Source organism: Bos taurus, chromosome 6 (genome assembly GCF_002263795.3).
Source record: "Bos taurus isolate L1 Dominette 01449 registration number 42190680 breed Hereford chromosome 6, ARS-UCD2.0, whole genome shotgun sequence".
NCBI lineage: Eukaryota > Metazoa > Chordata > Mammalia > Artiodactyla > Bovidae > Bos > Bos taurus.
This window is the reverse complement of record NC_037333.1, coordinates 16,380,541-16,402,605: the sequence shown is the minus strand read 5'-3', so window position 1 is coordinate 16,402,605 and position 22,065 is coordinate 16,380,541. Positions and strand designations below refer to the sequence as shown.

General features: G+C 38.7%; 1 protein-coding gene across 1 annotated transcript in view; it reads right to left on the bottom strand.

Moving 5' to 3' along the window:
* The window catches only part of COL25A1 (collagen type XXV alpha 1 chain), a 512,490-nt gene that overhangs the window by 120,761 nt on the left and 369,664 nt on the right, over nucleotides 1-22,065 (bottom strand). The window contains exons 8-10 of the mRNA XM_024993507.2: nucleotides 15,630-15,701; nucleotides 14,782-14,889; nucleotides 13,258-13,293 (exon numbers count right to left, since the gene is read on the bottom strand). Of these exons, the coding sequence (XP_024849275.1) occupies nucleotides 13,258-13,293; nucleotides 14,782-14,889; nucleotides 15,630-15,701 (216 nt within the window). The remainder of the gene's footprint in view (nucleotides 1-13,257; nucleotides 13,294-14,781; nucleotides 14,890-15,629; nucleotides 15,702-22,065) is intronic.

Sequence of the window (22,065 nt, the reverse complement as noted above, 5' to 3'; positions counted from 1 at the left end):
TAATTGCATCACTCATCTGCATATAAATGTTGGCACCTGAGTTTTCATGTTCCTTTCAGAAAAGACTATAGAGAGTGATGACAAGTTAAGCAAAAAGTTATAAACAAGCAAGAAATTATACAGTGCACTGATTCTCATTCCTGTTCCTGCCCCACTAGATTCCATTTTTAAAGATTATATAAAATATTATGTATAAAAGTGGCAGCCAAGTAAGTTAAAGGAATATTGTAGTTCCCATTTAGCGATTGCCTTTACCAAATGGTGGATTACTCGGGCTTGAGGGTGATCTTTTACTCCTCCAGATACTTAACTCGAGAACAACCTCCAGTTCACCCTCTTCTTCAGCAGCATTGCTCTGGTCTTGTTCAACCCTCATCTCTCTCACCTAAGCGAATGTCACACCCAGCTAAAAGCCACCGTGTTTTCAGTCTTCTTCAACCCTTTCTGCATAGTGATGCCTAAGGACCTTTCTTAAAATGCTTTCAGGTTCATACCTTTCCTCAGTTGAAAAAGCCATGCTTTCTCATCTCTACACCTCTGCATCATCTGGCTGTCTGTTCCCTTAATGGCCTTTTTCTCTCTGGTCTTCCCTCCTCCACCCATTACATAATTCAGAGCTCAGGGCCATCCCTCTCAGGCTAGGTCTCCTTCTTTTGTTTTCCAAAGTACCCTTATGACTGCACTTCTTCCCAGAATTTACCAACAGAGTTGTGATTGTTGGGTTACTTCTTTCTTCATTCTAAACTTCTCTTATCATACACAATAGTTGGCATAGTAAATGCTCAGTTCTTTTGGGTTCATTCATGAATTCATCCACTTAGCAGTTATTTAAATACCCATTAAGTGTCAGGCAATGTTCTAGGCACTGGGGATATAGTAGTGAACAAAATAAATGAAAATGCAAGCCTTCCTGGACTTCATAGTCTAGTTAATGGAGAAAGATAGCAAAAAAAATAAATAAATAAATAAACAAAATAAGTAAAATATAAAGTTGTGTCAGGGGGTAAGTGTTAAAGCAGATAGGGGGTTTGGAACTGGGAGAAGTGTATGTGGTGGCATTTTAAATTGGCGATTTGGTGAAGGCCTAGGGATAAAGTGACACTTGGATAGAACTCTAGAAGAGGCCATCAAGACAGTCATGCATGTAGAAGGAGCAAGGATATTCCAGGCAAGGGAAGAAGGAAGTACGAAGGTCAAGAGGTGGGCACATGCTCAGGGTGTTCAAATAACAGCAAGGAGGCAATAGGTGGGTGGTAGAAGGCAGGGCTGTGGAGAGGGAAGGCAGCTCACATGTGTACGGACTACAGATTGTCAGCAAAATGGTGCTTACTCATTACTTCTTGGCAAATAGATGGAGAAATAATGGAAACAGTGAAGACTTTATTTTCTTGGGCTCCAAAATCTCTGCAAATGGTGACTGCAGCCATGAAATTAAAAGATGCTTGCTCCTTGGAAGAAAAGCTATGACCAACCTGAACAGCATATTAGAAAGCAGAGACATTACTTTGCCAACAAAGGTCCATCTAGTCAATGCTATTTTTTTCAGTAGTCATGTATGTGTGAGAGTTGGACCATAAAGAAAGCTGAATGCCAAAGAATTGATGCTTTTGAACTGTGGTGTTGGAGAAGACTCTTGAGAGTCCCTTGGACTGCAAGGAGATCAAACCAATCAACCCTAAAGGAAATCAGTCCTGAATATTCATTGGAAGGATGGATGCGGAAGCTGAAGCTCCACTACTTTGGCCATGTGATGCAAAGAATTGACTCACTGGAAAAGACCCTGATGCTGGAAAAGATTGAAGGCAAGAGGAGAAGGGGGTGACAGAGGATGAGATGGTTTGACGGCATCACCAACTCGATGGACATGAGTTTGAGCAAGCTCTGGGAGTTGGTGATGGACAGGGAAGCCTGGAGTGCTTCAGTCCATGGGGTTGCAAAGAATCAGACATAACTGAGCAACTGAAGTGAACTGAGGTTGATAAAAATTATAGGAATGAATAATAAATACATGGAGTAAATCAAGTTTCCCCTAATATCTTAGACAATAGTGTCTCAAGATAAGAATGACAACACAACTTAGAGAATGAATTTATGGTTGCCAGGGTGAAGGGACAGTTAGAGAGTTTGGGATGGACATGTACACACTGCTATGTTTAAAATGAGAACTAACAAGGGCTTACTGTATAGCATATGGAACTCTGCTCCGTGTTATGTGGCAGCCTGGATAGGAGGGGGGTTTGGGGGAGAATGGATACATTGTATATGTATGGCTGAGTCCCTTCACTAGTTGTGAAACTATCACAACAATGTTAATTGGCTATACCCCAATACAAAATTAAAAGTTTAAAATAAAAAGAATATAAAAACAAACAACAGAAAAAAATTACAATGACAAGATTTTTCACTCCTGTTCACCCAAGTCATTCTAATGCTACAAGCCTAATTTCATAGCCTCTAGATTACCTCTAAGTGCAAAAGTGAGTAGAGTAATTCAATTCATAGTTTCTACATTAAAACTGCAAAACAAAAATCATTTTGTCTACGTGGTCTCATTCATTCAGAGACTGTCATGGATGTGAATGTAGGTCTAAGGTCTCTAATGCACTTCAGAAAGCCATCATGCAAAGAGTAAGTAGAATTATCAAACCATGGTAATCTTCAAAGCAGGCAGTTATGAAATGGATATTTCTATAGCTATTATGCATTGGCTTCACTTTCCAGCTTGTAAAAATATCATTTTTTTTTAATTAAAAAGTCTTTTGTTTGAGAGATCATGGAATAGAAAAAAATTAATGAAGTTTTCCGACACTACTGATGCTAGCAGAAATTTGATTGAGGCATTAATTACTTAAACAGGATGTAGAGTTTCTAAATGATGTGCTTTAGGATGCCTCTTGGGAGGTGTTTTAAGGCAACTTCTGGTTGCCTGCTATTAGGAGATGATGTTCTGTGTGAGCAGGGGGCGGACACAGTTCCTGCTCTGTCCCTGATGGCTAACAGTAAAACTGAAGCTCTGAAAGCTGCTGGTCATTCCTGGATGCAAGAATATACAACCAGCTTCTGTAATAAAAAAACAAAGGGAACGAAAGAGAGGTGGTCCATCTGTGAAGGAGAGAAAAGCCCCAATCTATTAAGCCACTTAAAATTATTTCCTTTTTGAGTTAAGAATTGTTCCATGATTTAATAAAAGTTAGGCAAAATGAAGAAAATACTTTTTAAAGTCTGTTTCTATGGGAAAAATGATAACATGAAATCTAACTTATTGGAGTCATAAAATGTTAATATCAGACTTTTTCAAGAGTTTGCTGCAACGGACTTTAATTATAACTTTGTGAAAGCTATTAACCTGGTCACAAGATCAGAAGATACAAAAAATTGGTTTCAAAGAATAAGGGGAAATTTGAAATAAATAATAGAAGCTTGTCTTACTTAAGAGGGATTCATGTAAGATGTACTTTTACAACATTTCGTGTTCTGCTTGGATGTCTGATGAGAGAGGGTCAAGAAACATAAACTCTAGCCACTATTATATGGGAGACTGGAATATAATTCAAGTGATGTTTTACAAGATTCAGATTTCATGGCTTAAGTGTGTGGAAATGCCAAACTAGAAACTTTGGGGAAATGTTTAGAATATAAAGTGTGCTGATATGTTTTCAGTACAAAAGCCAATGATTCAGATGGACTGGGTAAGAAGGAGCACAGAATAAACAAAAAAAGAGTGGGACGGAGCTGAGCTGAGAGAGCCTCATTTTCGTTTTGAGTCCTCCATGAATTCTCTCTTCAGTCACAGCAAGTCATCCATACATTAAGACTTCACGTAAAGGTCTTCATCATCCTTTGAGGCTCAGCAACCTTCAATCACTTCCTCTTTGAACCTTCTCCGGTTCACCCAGACAGAGCCTGTTTTTGTCCTCCATGTTTCTTGAGCACATTTTAACTGGCTGAATTTTAATATATTTACATATTTATAAAATCTACTTGACTAGGAAGCAAATTCTTCAGGTCATATATTTTACATCCTCAGCACCTAGGTCAGTTCCTAGCAAATAAATCATTATTGACTGCATTGCAACAATGAATGAGTAAATATGAAAATTACAAAATTCCATTTACCAAACTTCTGCCATTGTTTTACAAGTCTAGCTATCTTCCTTCTTATCACTGGAAAAAGCTTGGTGTTTTTTTTTGTTTTTTGTTTTTGTTTTTTTAATAGATGGCTGTCTAAAACTTTTAGTCAAATTTAAAAAGCAAAAATCTCCCAGTATATATAAACAATATTTTGAAATAAAAATGGTTGCCTCACAGTAGTACTTAATAGAATCAAAACACTAGGGTGATTCATCCATCATTATCTATTTAGAAAATGCATGGACAAGCTCCAATACTTTGGCCAGCTGATGTGAAGAACTGACTCATTAGAAAAGACCCCGATGCTGGGAAAGATTGAAGGCAGGAGCATAAGGGGATGACACAGGGTGAGATGGTTGGTTGGTATCACCGACTCAATGGACAAGAGTTTGAGCAAGCTCCGGGAGTTGGTGATGGAGAGCCTGGTGTGCTGTAGTCCATGGGGTCACAAAGAGTTGGACACGACTGAGCAACTGAACTGAACTGAAGCTCTTCTTATGGGAAGTTAGACATCATTCTATTTTTCTCCTTGAAGTCCTCAGTTTTGAGGCAGTTGTTTCTGCTCAAGTATCTGGGATTTTTTCATTTCAATAATATCACTCCATAATTTCTATTGTTTGAAGAAGTTTCTCTAAAACAGGTCTCCTTTAGAGCCTATCTATAAGATGACATGTTACTATATTTTAATTCATGAATATTTGATGAAAAAAGTTTTAAATGCAGTAATTAATTTTTTTTAAAGAATAAATTATTTTTGACTTCTCTATCTCATGTGCTGACTTTTGGGGAAAAATATTAAACCCGGATGATTCATTTGTTGGTGTTTCTCAAAATCCTGAAGCTCCAACCTCTTTAAGGGAGGTCTCTTAACGCTCAGGAAATTAAAGAAGCTATACATTTTTCTTACCACTTGATGAAACCAGGACCCAAGACAAAAAATTGAACGTTAACTACAGCAAACAGATTTAAGACAGATCTAGGTATTTGAGAATCTATGCTCTGATTAGATCCCCAAACAGAGACTCTATCACCTCCTACCAGATATCCAGGGCCGAAATTAGCTCACTTTATCCTTTCTAAATATTTAATAAATTGTTTCTCAGTGCTATATCCAAAATGGAAATGATCCGGAAAGAAAGAAAAATTAACAGGCTTCTTCTGCCCTCTGTGATTAAGCATACTTCCCCAGTGTACCATAAAGGCAGTAAATTTATGGTTTATGAAGGCCTATCACCCGATGCTACGCTCAGGAAAAAATATTTCTAAGGAGTAACGTGTAAGTGCTTTTCCCATGTTAAATCAACAATGCTAAAAAACACTAACTGCTAAAATTTAAATATCCCACAATCAGCAGAAGGAAGACTTAAATTTAGGACCTTAATATATACTCATCTACTGTTCAGATCTGTTTTCTATCTAGACCAGTCCTGTCCAATAGAACTTTCTGGAATAACGGAAATAGTCTCTATTGCTCCACCCAGTATGGTAGCTAGTAACCACATGTGGTGACTTAGCACTTGACATGCGGCTAGTACAATTATTAAGAACTGAACTTTAAATTTAATTTTGTTTAATTGCAGTTTAAATGGCCACACATGGCTAGTGGCTACTATATTAGAAAGTGTAGATCTAGCAGATCTAGGGTATAAAATGCATAAGACTGCAATCCAGTGAACTGGATTTGACCCTGCTTCTGCCATGGACTACTTTGTGAGCTTGATCATGTTATTATTCATCCTGATGCTATTTCTTTATCTTTAAAGTGATTAACTAGATGATTCCTAAGATTTCTTCTAAATCATTTATGCTCTATTTAAAAAATACTCATCGAGTGTGACTAAAAATTGTGAGTTATTATTTCAATCTCCTCATGAAAATCAGTCTTTTAGTTACACTATGCCTATTCATGAACATTCATATTGCAAATTATCTATAATACATGAATGAATACACAGTGATGCAGAAGAAAAAGTGGTTTTGTAGTTGTATTTATCCTGTCTAATCCTACTCCTGGTGTGCTATGACACTGGATAAAATAAAAATCTAAATAGGATTTCCTTGCATTGGTACTTGATTTATTGAATCATCAATTCATATCATTCAGTCACTCAGTGTATTGAATACACTAAGCTCCAAACACAGTTAATATTATATGTGATGTGATAAATGTGCAGGAGGGGAGAAGACAGTTTCTAACTTAGCTTAGAGAAATGTGAATATCTATGACTGTGTGTGAAGTTTTCTCAAAGGAAGTGACCGACCAAAGCAGAAGTCTATTTGTTTAAGAGTCCATTCAGACACATGGCCTTGGTATTGCCCTTACCCTGGGCAAGGGGGTTCTTGCACTGGGGCCCATGCTTTAGAGATCTCTTTCCTGGTTGCACTCCTCCTCCTTTGGTAGCCCACTCCTTGACTTTTGACTGTCCTCTGGGTACCTGTGACCTTGGAATTCTCCACCCCAGTGACTGGAGCTCACTTCAGGGACTGTGAGTTGCTGTCTTCCCAGGTCTGTTCTTCTGAGGGTGAGCCATACCACTGCTGTGCACTATAGTAACAGGGCAAAGAGGTGGGTATTTTGAAGCATGTGGGTGGAGTTTGATCCTGTGAGCATTCCAGATATCTACATGTGAGAGCTGGAGTCTAGTAGAGATTTGGATATTAGGTACATGTGAAAGAACAAGGGAGCAGGCCTTGGCCAATTTGGAAAACCAAGTATTACGGGCTCTAGAGAAAAGCACCATAGGTCAGAAGAGCTCTGTTGGTGTGGCATTTACACACCATTATTACACACCACTATTTCGTGGGCAGTTAAATTAACTGAAGATAATAAAGCTTAGAATGGTTGCTAAGGCATCGCAGCAGGCAGTGTGTATAACTGAAGTAACGCAGTTTTATAAAAAAAAATTTCACTGTTAAATCTAGTCTAATAACTAAATACCCTAAGATGATTTAGGTCATTTTGGTTATTTGTGATTGAAAGGCTTGTTTGCTCCACCAGGGCTTCCCTGGTGGCTCAGATGGTAAAGAATCTGCCTGCAATGTTGGAGACCCCAGTTTGATCCCTGGATTGGGAAGATCCCCTGGAGAAGGGAAAGACTACCCACTCTAGTATTCTTGCCTGGGGAATTCCACAGACAGAGAAGCTTGGTGGGCTACAGTCCACAGGGTCTCAAAGAGTTGGACATGACTGGGTACCCATCACTGTCACACTTTTTCTTGCTCCACCAGATTAAAATCATGAAGGGAATCCTTCTGCTGTGTCTGATTTCTATCATCTTGCAGATTAGTAAGGCTGAGAGAGCAAAGTACAATTAAGTAATATGATAAGTTTTTATCAAATCTGTGGCATAGCAGTACATTATAACTAAATATGTTTAAAGTAAATCTTCACATATTGGTTGATTCAATTTTATCTTAAATGAAGCAGAAGCAATGATTTATGCTTATGTTATTAGCTACTATGGAAATACATTGTATTCACTTGAATACAATTCATTGTATTCATTTGAATATTTAATATATTCAAATATATTAAACGTGTTTGCAGACAAAACAAAAATAAACTAAAAAAAAACCTATGAATTTTTGGATACGATATAAATTCCACTTTAAGGAACAATAACAGAAAAAAAAATTTCTGAGTTTTAAACTCTCAGACACCACCAGGGCCCAATGAATGACACTGTAAGTACTCTTATAATTCATAAAGAGATGAATGGATACATTATGGAGTTTGCGTTTATATAGGGGGAGGGAGAGGAAGAAAGAGTTAAGTGTAGGGAAAGGGATATGGTCTAGGAAACCTTGGTTATAGATACTTTGGATAAAAAAATAATTTCCAGGGACTTCCCTGGTGGTCTAACGGCTAAGACTCTGACCTCCCAATGCAGGGGTCTCAGGTTTGATTCCTGGTCAGGGAACTAGATCCCACATGTTGCAACTAAGAGTTTACATGCTGAAACCAAGACCCAGTGCAGCCAAATAAATAAATAAATATGAAAAAAAACAAAACAAAACTGGGACAAGTTGGTATACCGAATATACATCATTTATCTTTTATGTTTTTGAGAACTTCTACTTTTGTCAAAGAAAGAAACTGTAAGAATATCAAAAGGAAAGACACCTTCAAAAATACTATTTCAATACTATTCAAAGTTCTAAGAACTGAAAAGTTCTTCAGAACTGAAGGAGAGTTATGACCAACCTAGATAGCATATTCAAAAGCAGAGACATTACTTTGCCAACTAAGGTCTGTCTAGTCAAGGCTATGGTTTTTCCAGTGGTCATGTATGGATGTGAGAGTTGGACTGTGAAGAAGGCTGAGCGCTGAAGAATTGATGCTTTTGAACTGTGGTGTTGGAGAAGACTCTTGAGAGTCCCTTGGACTGCAAGGAGATCCAACCAGTCCATTCTGAAGGAGATCAGCCCTGGGTGTTCTTTGGAAGGAATGATGCTAAAGCTGAAATTCCAGTACTTTGGCCACCTCATGCGAAGAGTTGACTCACTGGAAAAGACTCTGATGCTGGGAGGGATTGGGGGCAGGAGGAGAAGGGGATGGCAGAGGATGAGATGGCTGGATGGCATCACTGACTCAATGGACGTGAGTCTGAGTGAACTCCGGGAGTTAATGATGGACAGGGAGGCCTGGTGTGCTGCGATTCATGGGGTCGCAAAGAGTGGGACACGACTGAGAGACTGAACTGAACTGTACTAAACTGAACTGAAAGAACTGAAAAATAAAGATAACTTGTCCTGGGGTTCAGAAATTTAGCATTTCCAGCTGTGGTCAGTTCTTGGTTTGATTTTTGAGTCTAGTTTTACAAGCCAGAATGATTTTCTCTTTATTTAAATAGGGTCCAGTTTATTTTAGCTCAAGATTCTGCCTTTCAAAATCTCCTCCAGAACTTCTCGGAAAACCTGAAGGCCTTATTTATGGAATAGATGCACAGCAGGGCTAAATAAATGTGGAACTGCTTGAGAAGCAAGACTTCTCTTTTATTCTATCAGAGATGCTGTTAATCTGCAGATGATTATTTTTGCAATATAAAATATATAGCCTGGATTACAAAAACGAATTCCCCACCTGACAGACTCATAAACAGTTTTATAAGAGCTAATTTTAGATCATTCCTAGTGTTTTTCCATTTCATCATTAGAGATACTTAAACTTTTAAAAAATTCTATAGTGCCTCTCAAGATCCTCATGAAAGCAAACACTCTCCCATGATAGAACCCAACAGATGTAGTGGGTTTAGCGTACTATGCAAAAGATGAGAGCAGTGGCATTTATTATCTTCCCTTGGTTGAACTGGTGGTGTGTTGTGAAAAGCTGATGATGTAAGAAGATGTGATATGTAAGAGAAGGCCAAAAACAATGACAGCAACAAATAAGACAAAAGGATTAAGGTGCATTATCAATCGCAGTATTTGACACACTCTAATTGATAGCTATAATCACTCTGTTAGCCCTTAGGGCTCATCGAGTGGGCTTTCTGCAAGTGAAGTTATGGCATCTGACATTTTTATCTTAACAGCAATACTTCTCACTTATGGCAAGTTTTTGTTTCATAAAGCATTTTCACATTTTTTATTATTTCACTTGCTTCTTACCATATCCCAGTGAGTGGGGTAGAATAGAAATCGTTGCCTACATTTTATAGATCAGTAAAAAGGGTCACAGACTACAGTTATACGCTCTTTAAGTTGTTTTGAGGTCAGAATTACTGGCATGATATACTTTTCTTTCTACCAGACTTTGAGTCAAAACACACTCACTGCTCCCCATCCCCTACACGTAATATTTGAAAGAAAAAGAAAATTTCTAAGGAAAATTTTCTCCTCATGAAAGTTGCTATTATATTTTTAGTATCTCTTCTTTGAGATAGGTTAAAATACCCAGGTGCTATTTAAGTTAACAAACATAAATAGTGATTTCTTTAAAAATAGAAATATTTCTCTTTAAGCAAATAATATATAAAAATTTGGTTTTCTGGGAAGAGGAATTAGGGGATTATGTTCCTTTACAAAAAGACTCTGAATAGGATTGCCTTAAATAGCAAAATTTCCCAGTACATTTAAGCTATGTTGATTTATGAAAATCTGATTCATATAGAACTTTACAGGAATACATCTGTTATATAAATCCATGCTCACCTGTAATTTACTCTAGAGGGAACAATTGAGTGATAATAATAATAACATACTCATACAATTCTTCATTATATATTTTAAAGTGCTTTCTCCTAATTTATAGCATTTGTCTTTGGCAACCTCATAAGGGAGGTAGAGAGGGTATTATTATCCTTTCTTTACAGATGAATAATTGAGAGGTTAAGTGACTTGCCCAAGGTCAGACAGACTATTCATTCATTTACTGCTATTTGAGTGATGTAGTTTTAACAGGGAAGTCAAGGAAGTAAGGTTCTTCCTCTTAATTTTTTTTTTTTTTTGTAACCAGCTGTGAAGGCTATTAAAATAGAGGTGGATGATCTCACAAATATAACGCCGGATGAAAGAATCCAGACACAAAAGTTACATATTGTAGGATTCTATTACTATAAAATTCAAATGCAGGCAAAATTAATCTATTTCAGCAGAAGGTAGAAGAGGGGGATGGTGAGGAAGCAGGGCAGGTTTTCTAGGATATGAGACATTCTATTTCTTGATCTAGTTTGTGGTTAAACAATTATGTACATTGTGAAGATTCACTGAGATGTATACTTATCTACTTTTAAAAATATATATTATACAAGTTTTCTTTAAAAGGAGAATTTTACATTGTTAAGAACTGTGCAACACACTTTATAAGATCACTATATTATACACATCCTTCAAACATTTGTGATTTCAACTGAATTTGTTAGCAGCATTTTTTAAAATGAGAGTATGAACTAAATGTGAAGAGTTTAAAGAGAAAAAAAAGTTGAGAAAAAATATCCAAGGATCACCTTTATCTGAAAAGTAGCTATATGAAATGGGAAATTGGAGCAAATTAAGACAATGATATAATTCATTTAGGACTAGATGGGACATTTATACTTAATGACATTAAGCTAGGAAGAGTAGGGAATTAAGATTAAATTGTTCTTCCCAAAGTGTATCATAGAGTACATGTATGAATTTAGAGAAGATAAGATTATAATTTTTAAAACAGCCATTTTTATTTTAGAACTTTATCTATTACAGAGCTGCTTTGGACATTGGGGTAGAAAACCATTTATCACTGGCAATGATAAAAATCTGAGTTGACTCTGCATACCTGGGCTCCTGAGAATCCCAAGTAATCTTTGATATAAGAGTGTATGGGAGTAAAATGTTTTGACCATTATCCATGATAAAAATCACAGGTGCATTCAAATGCTTAAAGATTTCCAAAGATCCTTCACCTTCTGTGATCCTATAATCCTGAGAGCTAATGCTGCACTTGTTTGAAAAGTTACCACAGATGACAGATGTTTTGTTTAATTTTCACATACGCTCTTTCACTGTTGTTGCTTTTCTTTCATTTTACTTGTTTTTAAAAAAGAATCCGTCCTGCCCGATCATCCATATCAAATATCTATCTTGATCCTATAGGTCAGGAGCAGAGAATTTCCAGGCAGTGGGTCAGGTGTGGTCCCAGGATGCTTCCACTTCATCAGTGACGTTCTGAAGACAGCTCCATGACAGCTAGGACTACAGCTTGCTGAGTGTCTTCCCAGGAGGGCTGCTAAAGGCATCCTGTGTAGGGGAAGCCTTTGACCTTTAGCCTATGCACACATTTGTTTTAATTACTGGCCAACTAGCGTGTTTCTGTGCATTCACTACGACCCAGCTAACTTTTTTTTTTTTTTAATACATTTTATATCCTGAACATCTGCAGGCTGCATGTCACACATCACGTGGAATGGACGTGATCAAGCTGATTGTCATCACTGTATCCAGGGCGAGTGTGAGACATCACCATCCTCTGGAATTTGGGTTATTAGACCACAGCCCTGTGTTCCCCAATATTGCTTATGTCACAAAGTAGGTCAGAGAGGCGACTCCAGAGAGAGACAGGCAGGCAGAGACAGGAAGAGGCAGGTTGAAGGAATTCTACTCTTTGGGGCTCAGCAAGCTGCCCCAAATTCTTTATCTCTGGCAAAGGATAAACTAACCTGAGGAGCTGGGACCCACATGTCTATGGGCAAGTCCAAGAGGAATCATTTAATGCTCTTTTATAATGTCAGAAATCAGGAAGGCACAACTGTTTCTGGGTGGAAGCACAAATGATATTCACACCGTAACTGCTGATGTTTTAACCATTAACTTTACTGTTTTATTATCAATTTTGGGGGTCAAAAAGGCACAACTGCTCTCTCCCTTCAACAAAAGAAAACCCCCTTGAATCTCTGTGGAAGGTTTGCTCTACTAATTCATGGGAAGTCACACCTGGTTCTTCTGATGTCTCATTTCTGTTTAACAGGCGTATCCCTGAATTTCATCTCTCTTATAGAAGTCTTCCTCAGCGTTCTTTGTCACTTGCTTCACCTGGAATCTCCCTCTTTCTTTTCTTCCTGTATCAGTTCTGCAGATGTGTTTTCATGCTCTCCTTACCATGTGATGAATGGTATCTATCACTTTTTTTGCTTGTTTATTTTAAAGGAGTCCAGGGCCTCCCCAATGACTCGGTGGGGGAAAGATTCCACGTGCAATGCAGGAGACACAGGAGATGCAAGTTCAATTCCTGGGTCGGGAAGATCTTCTGGAGGAGGAAATGGCATCCCACTCCAGTATTCCTGCCTGAGAAATCCCATGAACAGAGGAGCCTGGTGGGTTACAGTCCATGGGGTTGCAAAGAGTTGGACGTAACTAAGCGAGCACACGCACATACACACACACACACACACACACACACACACACACATACATTTACCATTTGAAAAAATTTGAAGTATAGTTATCTTACAATGTTGTGTTAGCTTCATGTGTACAGCAAAGTGATTCTGTTATCACTATCAGTTTTTGAGCTTTTACTAATTCTTACTCTTTTTTTGTTATAGGTTCACAATTGATACATTTGTTACACACAGTATTGAGCACAGCTTTGAGTAACTTGTTTTTCCATTCTTTTCAACATAGGAAAAGAGAAATTCAGATACTTGCCATCAAGCCTTGTTCTCCTGGTTTCCCTGGCTCACCCTTAAAAAAGAATAATGATAATTTTATTAATGCCATAAACAGTACAAACCAATGTCAATCTTTTTTTTTTTTTTGTCTTTTTCACAATATCCACTGGGGATTGAGAATGTAAATATATACTTCTCAGGCTAAAGAGAGGAATGCAAACATAATGAAATTTAAAGAGTACTGAAGTTCTTTCTTCAAATGCATTTTATAAACATTTTAAGATTTAATATGATGACTCTATGTTACTTACTGCAGAAATTTAATAACTATGCCAAGAAGGTTTTCTAAATAAAACTAGTAGGAGTGATTATATTGTAAAGCAGCTATGGCTTTCTCTATCTTTTGGGGTTTCATCCTGAGAAAAAGTGAGACCTTAGAAGACAGTTTTAAGATGAAACCTCTATCTCTGATGGTCCGGTGAAAGCAGTCCTAACAACCAGAAAATTATGCTGAAAGTCAACTTCATTCATAAGACAAATTTACTGCAGCTTTTGGAGAGGGGGTTGTCTCAGAAAAGGTTTAAGGTACCCTATATTCACATAAATAAATATGCGAATATAAAAATTAAATATGCCAAACATTAATGACTATGGCAGACGTTTTTCTTTTTTGGTTACCTTTATTTTCAATTTTTTCTATTTGCGGATTAATATTTTATTATTACCTTTGTACTGTGAAAACACTAATGAAGATAAGTTAAAGCAATATATTAAATAAATAGTTTAATTCAGCAATAAACCTAAACTTCTGGTCCAAAAGTCGTAAGTGTACAAATTTTTTTACCTTTTCCATTATTTCTTTAAATCGCTGACTTGCCTCTACAAAACTAAATCATTTATCTGATGTCTTGTGTTACTCTATTATTGACACTTCACCAATCTAAGTAAGTACTGAGTAAATTAGTACTTAGATCAAAGTATTGAGATGGCTAAGTTATTTCTATTCATAAGCTTCACATACAAAGGATAAAGGATATTCAAATCGTAAATGCTGTTGTTTTAACCATTAATTTCACTGTTTTATTAGCAATTACTTGCAAGGGATTAAACATTAGAATGATTTATCTCTTTTACTTTCTGTAAATTGCATACGACTTTATTGTCTCTGTTTTGGTCCTTTGGGATGTTACCAATCTCCCGTCTAGTTTTTCAAGCCAGCCTTCCACTTAAACCAAAGGTTTTGAGGTCCTCCGTGGCAGTCAGGACACATGTGATCAGGCATCTCTACCCGCAGGCTTCTTGAGGCTTACCTGAACACCAGGTCAGTCGCTGTTTCCAGGCCTCTCCTGTGGTTTGCATGGGTGCCCAGTGGGTTGAGTGTGGAGCAGAATCTTGTTGGCAGTGGCTTCTCTGACCGGTGACTTTCCTATCATCCCAGTTCCCTCAACCGACTCCACTCACCTGACCTCCACCAGCCCCTCGTCCCCAACTCCATCCCAATTCTCAGCACTTCAAAGGAAACAAAACCAGTGAGAACAACAGATCCAAAAAAGCAACTCACGGGCATGCCTGGCATTCCGCGGGGGCCATCCTTCCCTGTGTCCCCAGGCGGCCCTCTTGGGCCCGGTGGGCCCGGAGGGCCTGGCGGCCCAGCCTGACCTTGGTCACCCTGCAGTGCAGAAGGGGACAGACCAACAATAACTGTGAGAGATAAAGACCCAGGTCTTCTTTTCAACACTTTAAATTTGTATTATCTAATCCATGTTTATACTATAAAAAGAACCCGAACAACCAGAAACGTAAAGCCTGTAGGCAATTTGCCTGCCAGCAGGAAGCAAATAAATATTCATGCTGGGTGAGCTGAGTAGACACTGTTGAAATCAAAGCTCAGGAACCAGCACTCTCAGCTCTTGGAAGTAGTGTGTACGTTATCATTATATCAGAGCTGGCGGAAAACCTCTGCATAACTTTATCCATGACAATGCTGCATCGGTTATATTCACCTTGCTTAATAAAATGGCTGCATTTATAATTGGACAAATATCTACTTTTTCATAACTTATAAAATTTGACACACAAGGCTCTAGTCATGCTGAGAAATAATTTATACATTTCTAAAGCTAGAGAGCTTAGAAACTGGATCTATCGCTGGATATAATTTTTACGCTGTTTTCCTTTTTCTTCATTTAAGAAAAAATTAGATAGACTTTCTATACCTTTTGCTTTGGGTATTTTCATATACATTTCAAACAAATGCAGCTCATGAAACATAATTTCGCTGTAGTATATTTTAAAATAAATACCCACCACCCACACCCCACCCATGAAAGATAAATAGTTAAGCAACAGTATACAGAGTAAAAATTGAATGTAAAGGAGAAATCCAACTTGAGCAAGAATAAGCACTACCTTAATCAGGCGGCGTTTAATGAGCTGCTGATCAGCAGAGAGAAACCCATGATTGATTTTAGGAAACACCATCTGATCAGTCAGGTGAGGTCAAAGGTTGGAGTTCAGAGGTGAGAGAGTTGAAGAATAGGCATCAGAAGACCCCAAGAAAGAAATAAAGATACACGCATTAGACTTATAATAACCATCCAGAAAAACAGAACTGGTACTTGTGTCTGACATTGGACCCTCTGGCTCTTCTTGAAAGAACCATAACCCTGAAATGGGGTGGTGAAACCAGATTTTTGGTTAGAAATGAATCTTTTTTTGTTTGCTGTGGGTGTTGGGTCTTTTTAAACATTGTATATAGCGAAGCAGGTAACCTCGAGTCACCTGTACTCCAAGCAGAAAGTCCAGAGACAAAGTGCCAGTTCAAATTCTGTCAGATTCATCAACCAGCATAATGTGGCATGAACGCGACTGTCATGTTTTTGATGCCCGAAGTCCAGAGTATTTAGGATTATCTGATGTACTGAAAGCTTTCACAGAGCATGGTGATGCATGCCAATCAGACTACCAGGGCATGGCACAGCCTATGAGAGCTTGCCTGCCTTTCTTCGACTTCAATATCCTCCCCTCTTTCGGGGTCAAGAGTCTCCTTTTTAATATACATGTGATCTCACTGATGGAGGTGAGGTCCTGGATGCCCGATGACCTGCTGTGCGGGATGGAAGGGAGTGACTGGACTCGGCAAGCCAGTTGAGCTGTTCTTGCTCACTCTTATGCTGATTGCGGGCTCTGACCGAGCAGCCATGGGTGCCAACCACAAACCTTGACGGTGAGGATCTGATTACTGTGCAGAGCGGCAACTGTGGGGAAGCCTGGCAGACCCTATGGACAGGGCACAGCAGCAAAACAACACGACACAAAACGTCACACAGACATTCCACCGGTGGACATACAAAACAAGCACGCACCTAAAGCCACCCCATCCCGGCTGTAAGTCTTGCCTTGTTGACACACCCTAAACAAAGTCAGACACAGGGGGTCCCCAGGCCAAGCATTCCTTCAAGGGAATGGTCAACTAGAGAACTCAGGTCCACTGGGATTCCACGTATATACTCAACATTTCTGGACTCTTACATATAAAATGTTAGTACAGAATGGAGGTAACTACAGACTCTGTTACGAACACAACACTGTAATTTCCTTCTACTGGAATTCTGTTTACAACTCAGGATATACATGTATTAAATCTTTTTCTGGACAACAGTGAACAGAATTTTGCAGTCAGATCAGACGTATTCCTCCAAATAACTGCAGTATGCCTCACAAAATATAGTCTTACCACCCACATATCAAAATTTCTCTCTCCGATCTTATGATGACTCTCAGGTCTTTCCTGTCTCAGGAATGCCTGCAGAGGTGGTGGATGGAAATCTGTCTCTTATAACATGCGGATTTCGTGTCAGGGGGATTTATGGTCACACTCTGCAGTAATTGCTTCTGTCACGTAACTTTTCCAAGAGAACTTGACAGTTCACACACCCCCCTGAAGCAGAAAAGTGGTTTTGAATTCCGTAACAGAGGAGAGCAAGGGAGGGATGCTTTGAACGGCCTGAACTTTACTAGCTTGTACTAATTTGTCTTCACAGGCTTTATCAATTGGGTAGGTCTGAGAGAGAAATTTTGCCTGTGTTCGATTTCTTTTTCAATGACACGGGACACCAGAGGCTTGTATTCCAATTTTTTTCCCACACAGAATGCGTTTACCATACAAAAAGCAAACAACAACCACAATATTTGGCCTTGAGCGTCTGCAAGATTCCTTCCTAGGTTTATGCCTCACTCTCCCCACTTCCCACCCAAATCTATTTTAAGGATATTTTTGGGGAAAAGCCAGACATTTTCTAGTTTTTAAATTTTATTAGTTTGGGTATATTTTCTCCCCTATTTCCCCTTATTAGAAATCTTTTTCTCTTAAGAGAGCCAGTAAAATTATGTTTGTAGTCTGAGACAGCTCTTCAGCCCTAATGCCTTTGGTTCTCCTTCTTTAAGAGCTGGGGCTTCTGAGGAGGCAAAGTCGAGGACATCGCATCGCTTTTGCCAAATCCTTTCCAATAAGGTTATTGGGTGGCTGGGTAGTTTCAGGGTGACCCATAGCCTCTTTTTGTTCTCCTCAAGTAAAAGTTCTTTAAACATAGACTCTTCACAAATTCAGCAATGCTACGAGTTGGAAAACAGATGTGTACAATTTGCTTTTGTTTTACTATGGAATATGAGTTTAAAATGTTATTAGATGGTTACGTGCCAGCATCTTTCCATCTGTGACTCATTAGCCCTATATTACACAGTCAGAATTTTATATATAAACCTCATATTTATGTAACAAAGAACAAAAACAGATACAAACAAGAAGTCTATGAGGGATTGGAATCTTGATTAGTGGCGATAAATCATAGTGTCACTTGAAACGGGATTATCTAACAAAAATAATTTAAAATTAAAAAACCTTTTTAACAGCACACATGGTAGATCTTACAAATGTTTTGAAATTTGCATGTATAAATAAGTCACTTTTTTAACTCATATCTGAACATGACCAGCTTGCTGTTTGATTATATTTTCTAAATGCTTACCAACAAAGCATTAAGTTTTAGAACTTAGTTTGGTTTCCAGTTGCCAGTAAGATCTAAAGAGAGAAGTGGATAGGTGATTCCCATCTCAGACAGACCCTTTTTCTCAAACAGAAAATCTCTGTTTGAGGAAGCTGATTATATATTCCTCAATCATCTTAACTGTGGACGCACTGCCAATTAGGTGCTTAAAACAACATTTAAAAGATTTCATTAGCAAGCTAGCCAAAAGGACTTCAGGAGCTTACATGCAGTGAAGTAGAAAAGAGACAGGTGGACAATTCTCATGAATTCTAACAACAAACTCACGGCCTGGGCTACAATATCCTAGGACTCTGTGTGTTTCAAACTGGGATAAAGCTTAACCAAGATCACGATGAGAGTGTCCTGTGAAGAGCTTAAAGACAATAATAAATGTGGTGCCTCTTCCTTAAGACTCAATTTTAATGAACGGTATTTTTTTTTTTTTGGTTGTGGCGCGCGCAGGATCTTAGTTCCCTGACCAGGGATTGAACCCATGCCTCCTGCAGTGGAATTGTGGAGTCCCAACCACTGGATTGCCAGGGAATTCCCAATGGTAAGTAATTTGAAACATTTTGAAATAAAGCAAATGTTGACATAATATGGGGTAGAATGTAACCCTGGCACAAAACTTTAAAACAATGTTACCACTGGACAGTGGTAAAGAGCCTGATCTCACAGGGGAGACCCCCAGGTCACACAGGCACCCTGGGCTGACCCTGCTTCCTGCAGGAGGTCCTTGGAGGGCGAGTCTGAAAGCACTGGTACCGAGTGCCTGTCTGCACACCCAGGCTTCGTGTGACCACAACTGCTAGGCCGCCCTAGCTGTTCACAGAGAGGGCACTTGAGCATTACACATGCCGTTCTTTCACAGTATCATTACTTACAGGCCTTTTTAAATAAATGGAATGGACATATTTCACTTGATTTTACATCTCAGAAAATTTGCCTGGTTCACAGATGGTTTGAGTGGGTGTGGAAAGAAAAAATCTGTCTCCAGAAAAACATGGAGAAAGAGCCCAGGAATCAGCTGAAATACTGAAATAATTTGTACTCATTTTCACCCCCAAAGATTTTGAGTGCTTAAGAAATTGGATACACAAGAGTATAAAACTACTTTTTAAAACCCATTTTCCTGGGCATAAAGACTTAGACAACTTCATGAATCTTCCCCACATTCTGTGAAGAAGGTCACCAACCAGGACGAGGGTTCAGATTCCGTTACAGGAGGAACTCTCTCCCCCTTCATTGCCTTCTAGAAGGAAAGATGCTGGCCTGCCCCAGAGGGATGGAGGGCAAATACATACTTCATAAGAAATGCTTCTAACTACTTGGAAGCCATTAAATACAAGATGCTATTGTCATTTTTATTGTGTACTCAGTAAGGATGAGTGTTATGTGATTACATTATACTGAGAAAATTTTGTGTTTTGTCAAAAGTATGCAATAAGGCAATGATAGAGCCAGAAACTTAATCTAGGAATTCTGATTCAGACTTTGTCATCATGAAATTTACATGTTTATAATTTCTCTCTACTGGTTTTATAGTTTAAATATCAGAAAGCTGAAAAACTGACTAACATACAGCAATATTTAATAAGCATTTACTGAGTGCCTCCTGTGTCTTCACTGTGCTAGGCCCTGGGGATTGCATGGTGAGTAAGACCCCAAGCTCATTGGGTTTAATGTGTAGTGGGGAAATAGGGAAAAATAAGTGGGCAGAAAAGATAGGAAGTGCTAACCATTATGATGGAGACATGTAGAGACTGCAAAGGAAATAAGATGTGCACCTAACAGTCAGTTGGCAGAGTCATGGAAGACTGGTGAATGAGGGCTCAGGGGTTGGCAGAGCCATAATAAAATCAAAGACAGGATGATCATTTAGGAAAATGTTACAGGCTTCCCTGGTGGCTCAGATGGGAAAGAATCCACCTGCAATGCAGGAAACCTGGATTTGATCTCTGGGTTGGGAAGATCCTCTAGAGAAGAGAATGGCAACCTACTCCAGAATTCTTCCCTGGAGAATCCTATGGACAGAGGAGCCTGGCAGGCTACCGTCCACAGGGTCACAAAGAGTCGGACACGACTGAGTGACTAAGAATGCACAGTAGTCTAGTTGAGGGGCTATGTTCTAGAACTGGAGGAGGACAAATTCATAGTTTCATGTGATTTAAGGAGGTAAGACTCACGAGACTTGCAGCTTCGCTGAGAACATGCAGAGAAGATGGAGGAGTAGAGTCCTATGTCGCCACCGTGAGCAACAGGAGGATGGTAGAGGGAATACTAGAAGGAAGCAGGGAGTTGGTTTCGAATGATGAATTCAGTTAGATGGCCGAATTTGAAGTGTTTATGGACAGCCAAGCGGCAGCAGTTGGATATGCATATAAAATATTCAGGAGAGAGGTAGGAATCTCAAGTCACAGGGCTATGTGAAGTTGCTTAAAGAGGGGGTAGAGAGAATAGACCTAGGGAGGAACCTTTGGAAAGACTTCAGTTTAAGGGATGAACAGAGGAAGAGGCAACTACAAATAGAATTAATAAAAAGTGGTTGTAGAAACAGGAAGAATAGGAACTCTTCTAACAAAAATTCTGAACAGGCAGATGACTCAAAATGGCATACACATATACTTGACTCCACTGTTTACTGCATCATTAAATAAATGACCCATAGTAAGAGCAGGCTAACAATGGCCAATATTACTAATGATAAATGCTCACTAATAAGCACAAGGGAATGTCTGTGAGGTTGTAGATGTCTGGAGGAAAATATTAACAATTATGTTAATTATAAAGGTGGTCAAGGGGGCCTCATAGCAAATTTTTAGGAACAAATGATAAATGTTATGCTGAAAAATGAGAAACTCTGAGTATCTCCATAATGTAAATAGTATCATAATTGTTTACCCAAAGCATATCATGCATTGCAGCATAACCATTATAGTGGGTATGTGAGCAGCATAAATAAAGACAAATATTCCTATAAGTTGATAAAATGATTTCTAGCTAAGAGAGACCAGATGGGGAAATATTATAATAGAATGCAAAAATATTTAGGTAAAAGAATTACTTTAGTTTAACAGCAGGAACTCTTAGAAGGCTAAATAAGGGAAAAATTAAAAGAAAGAAATTTGCTGGTAAATCATTCCATATTGTAGTAGATGGTATAATCTGTCTGAATAGAAAAATCAGCTGTATGAAGCTAGAGAGCTAAAATAATTCTTTGAACAACCAAATAAAATGAGCATCAGAGTCTGTGAAAATCAGTATTTATAGCTGGCTGAAAAAGACTGTCTTATGATAATTATTGAAAGAGCTAGCTTTCCATAGTTAAATAAAATATTTGGCTCAGAATATTAATATTTGTTTTTTATAGGTACTCTAAATTCTATGCTATTGTTCAGTTCAGTTCAGTTCAATTCAGTTGCTCAGTCGTGTCTGACTCTTTGCGACCCCATGAATCGCAGCACGCCAGGCCACCCTGTCCATCACCAACTCCCAGAGTTCACTCAAACTCATGTCCATCGAGTCGGTGATGCCATCCAGACATCTCATCCTCTGTAGTCCCCTTTTCCTCCTGCCCCCAATCCCTCCCAGCATCAGAGTCTTTTCCAATGAGTCAACTCTTCGCGTGAGGTGGCCAAAGTATTGGAGTTTCAGCTTTAGCATCAGTCCTTCCAATGAACACCCAGGACTGATCTCCTTTAGAATGGACTGGTTGGATCTTCTTGCAGTTCAAGGGACTCTCAAGAGTCTTCTGCAACAGCACACTTTAAAAGCATCAATTCTTCGGTGCTTAGCTT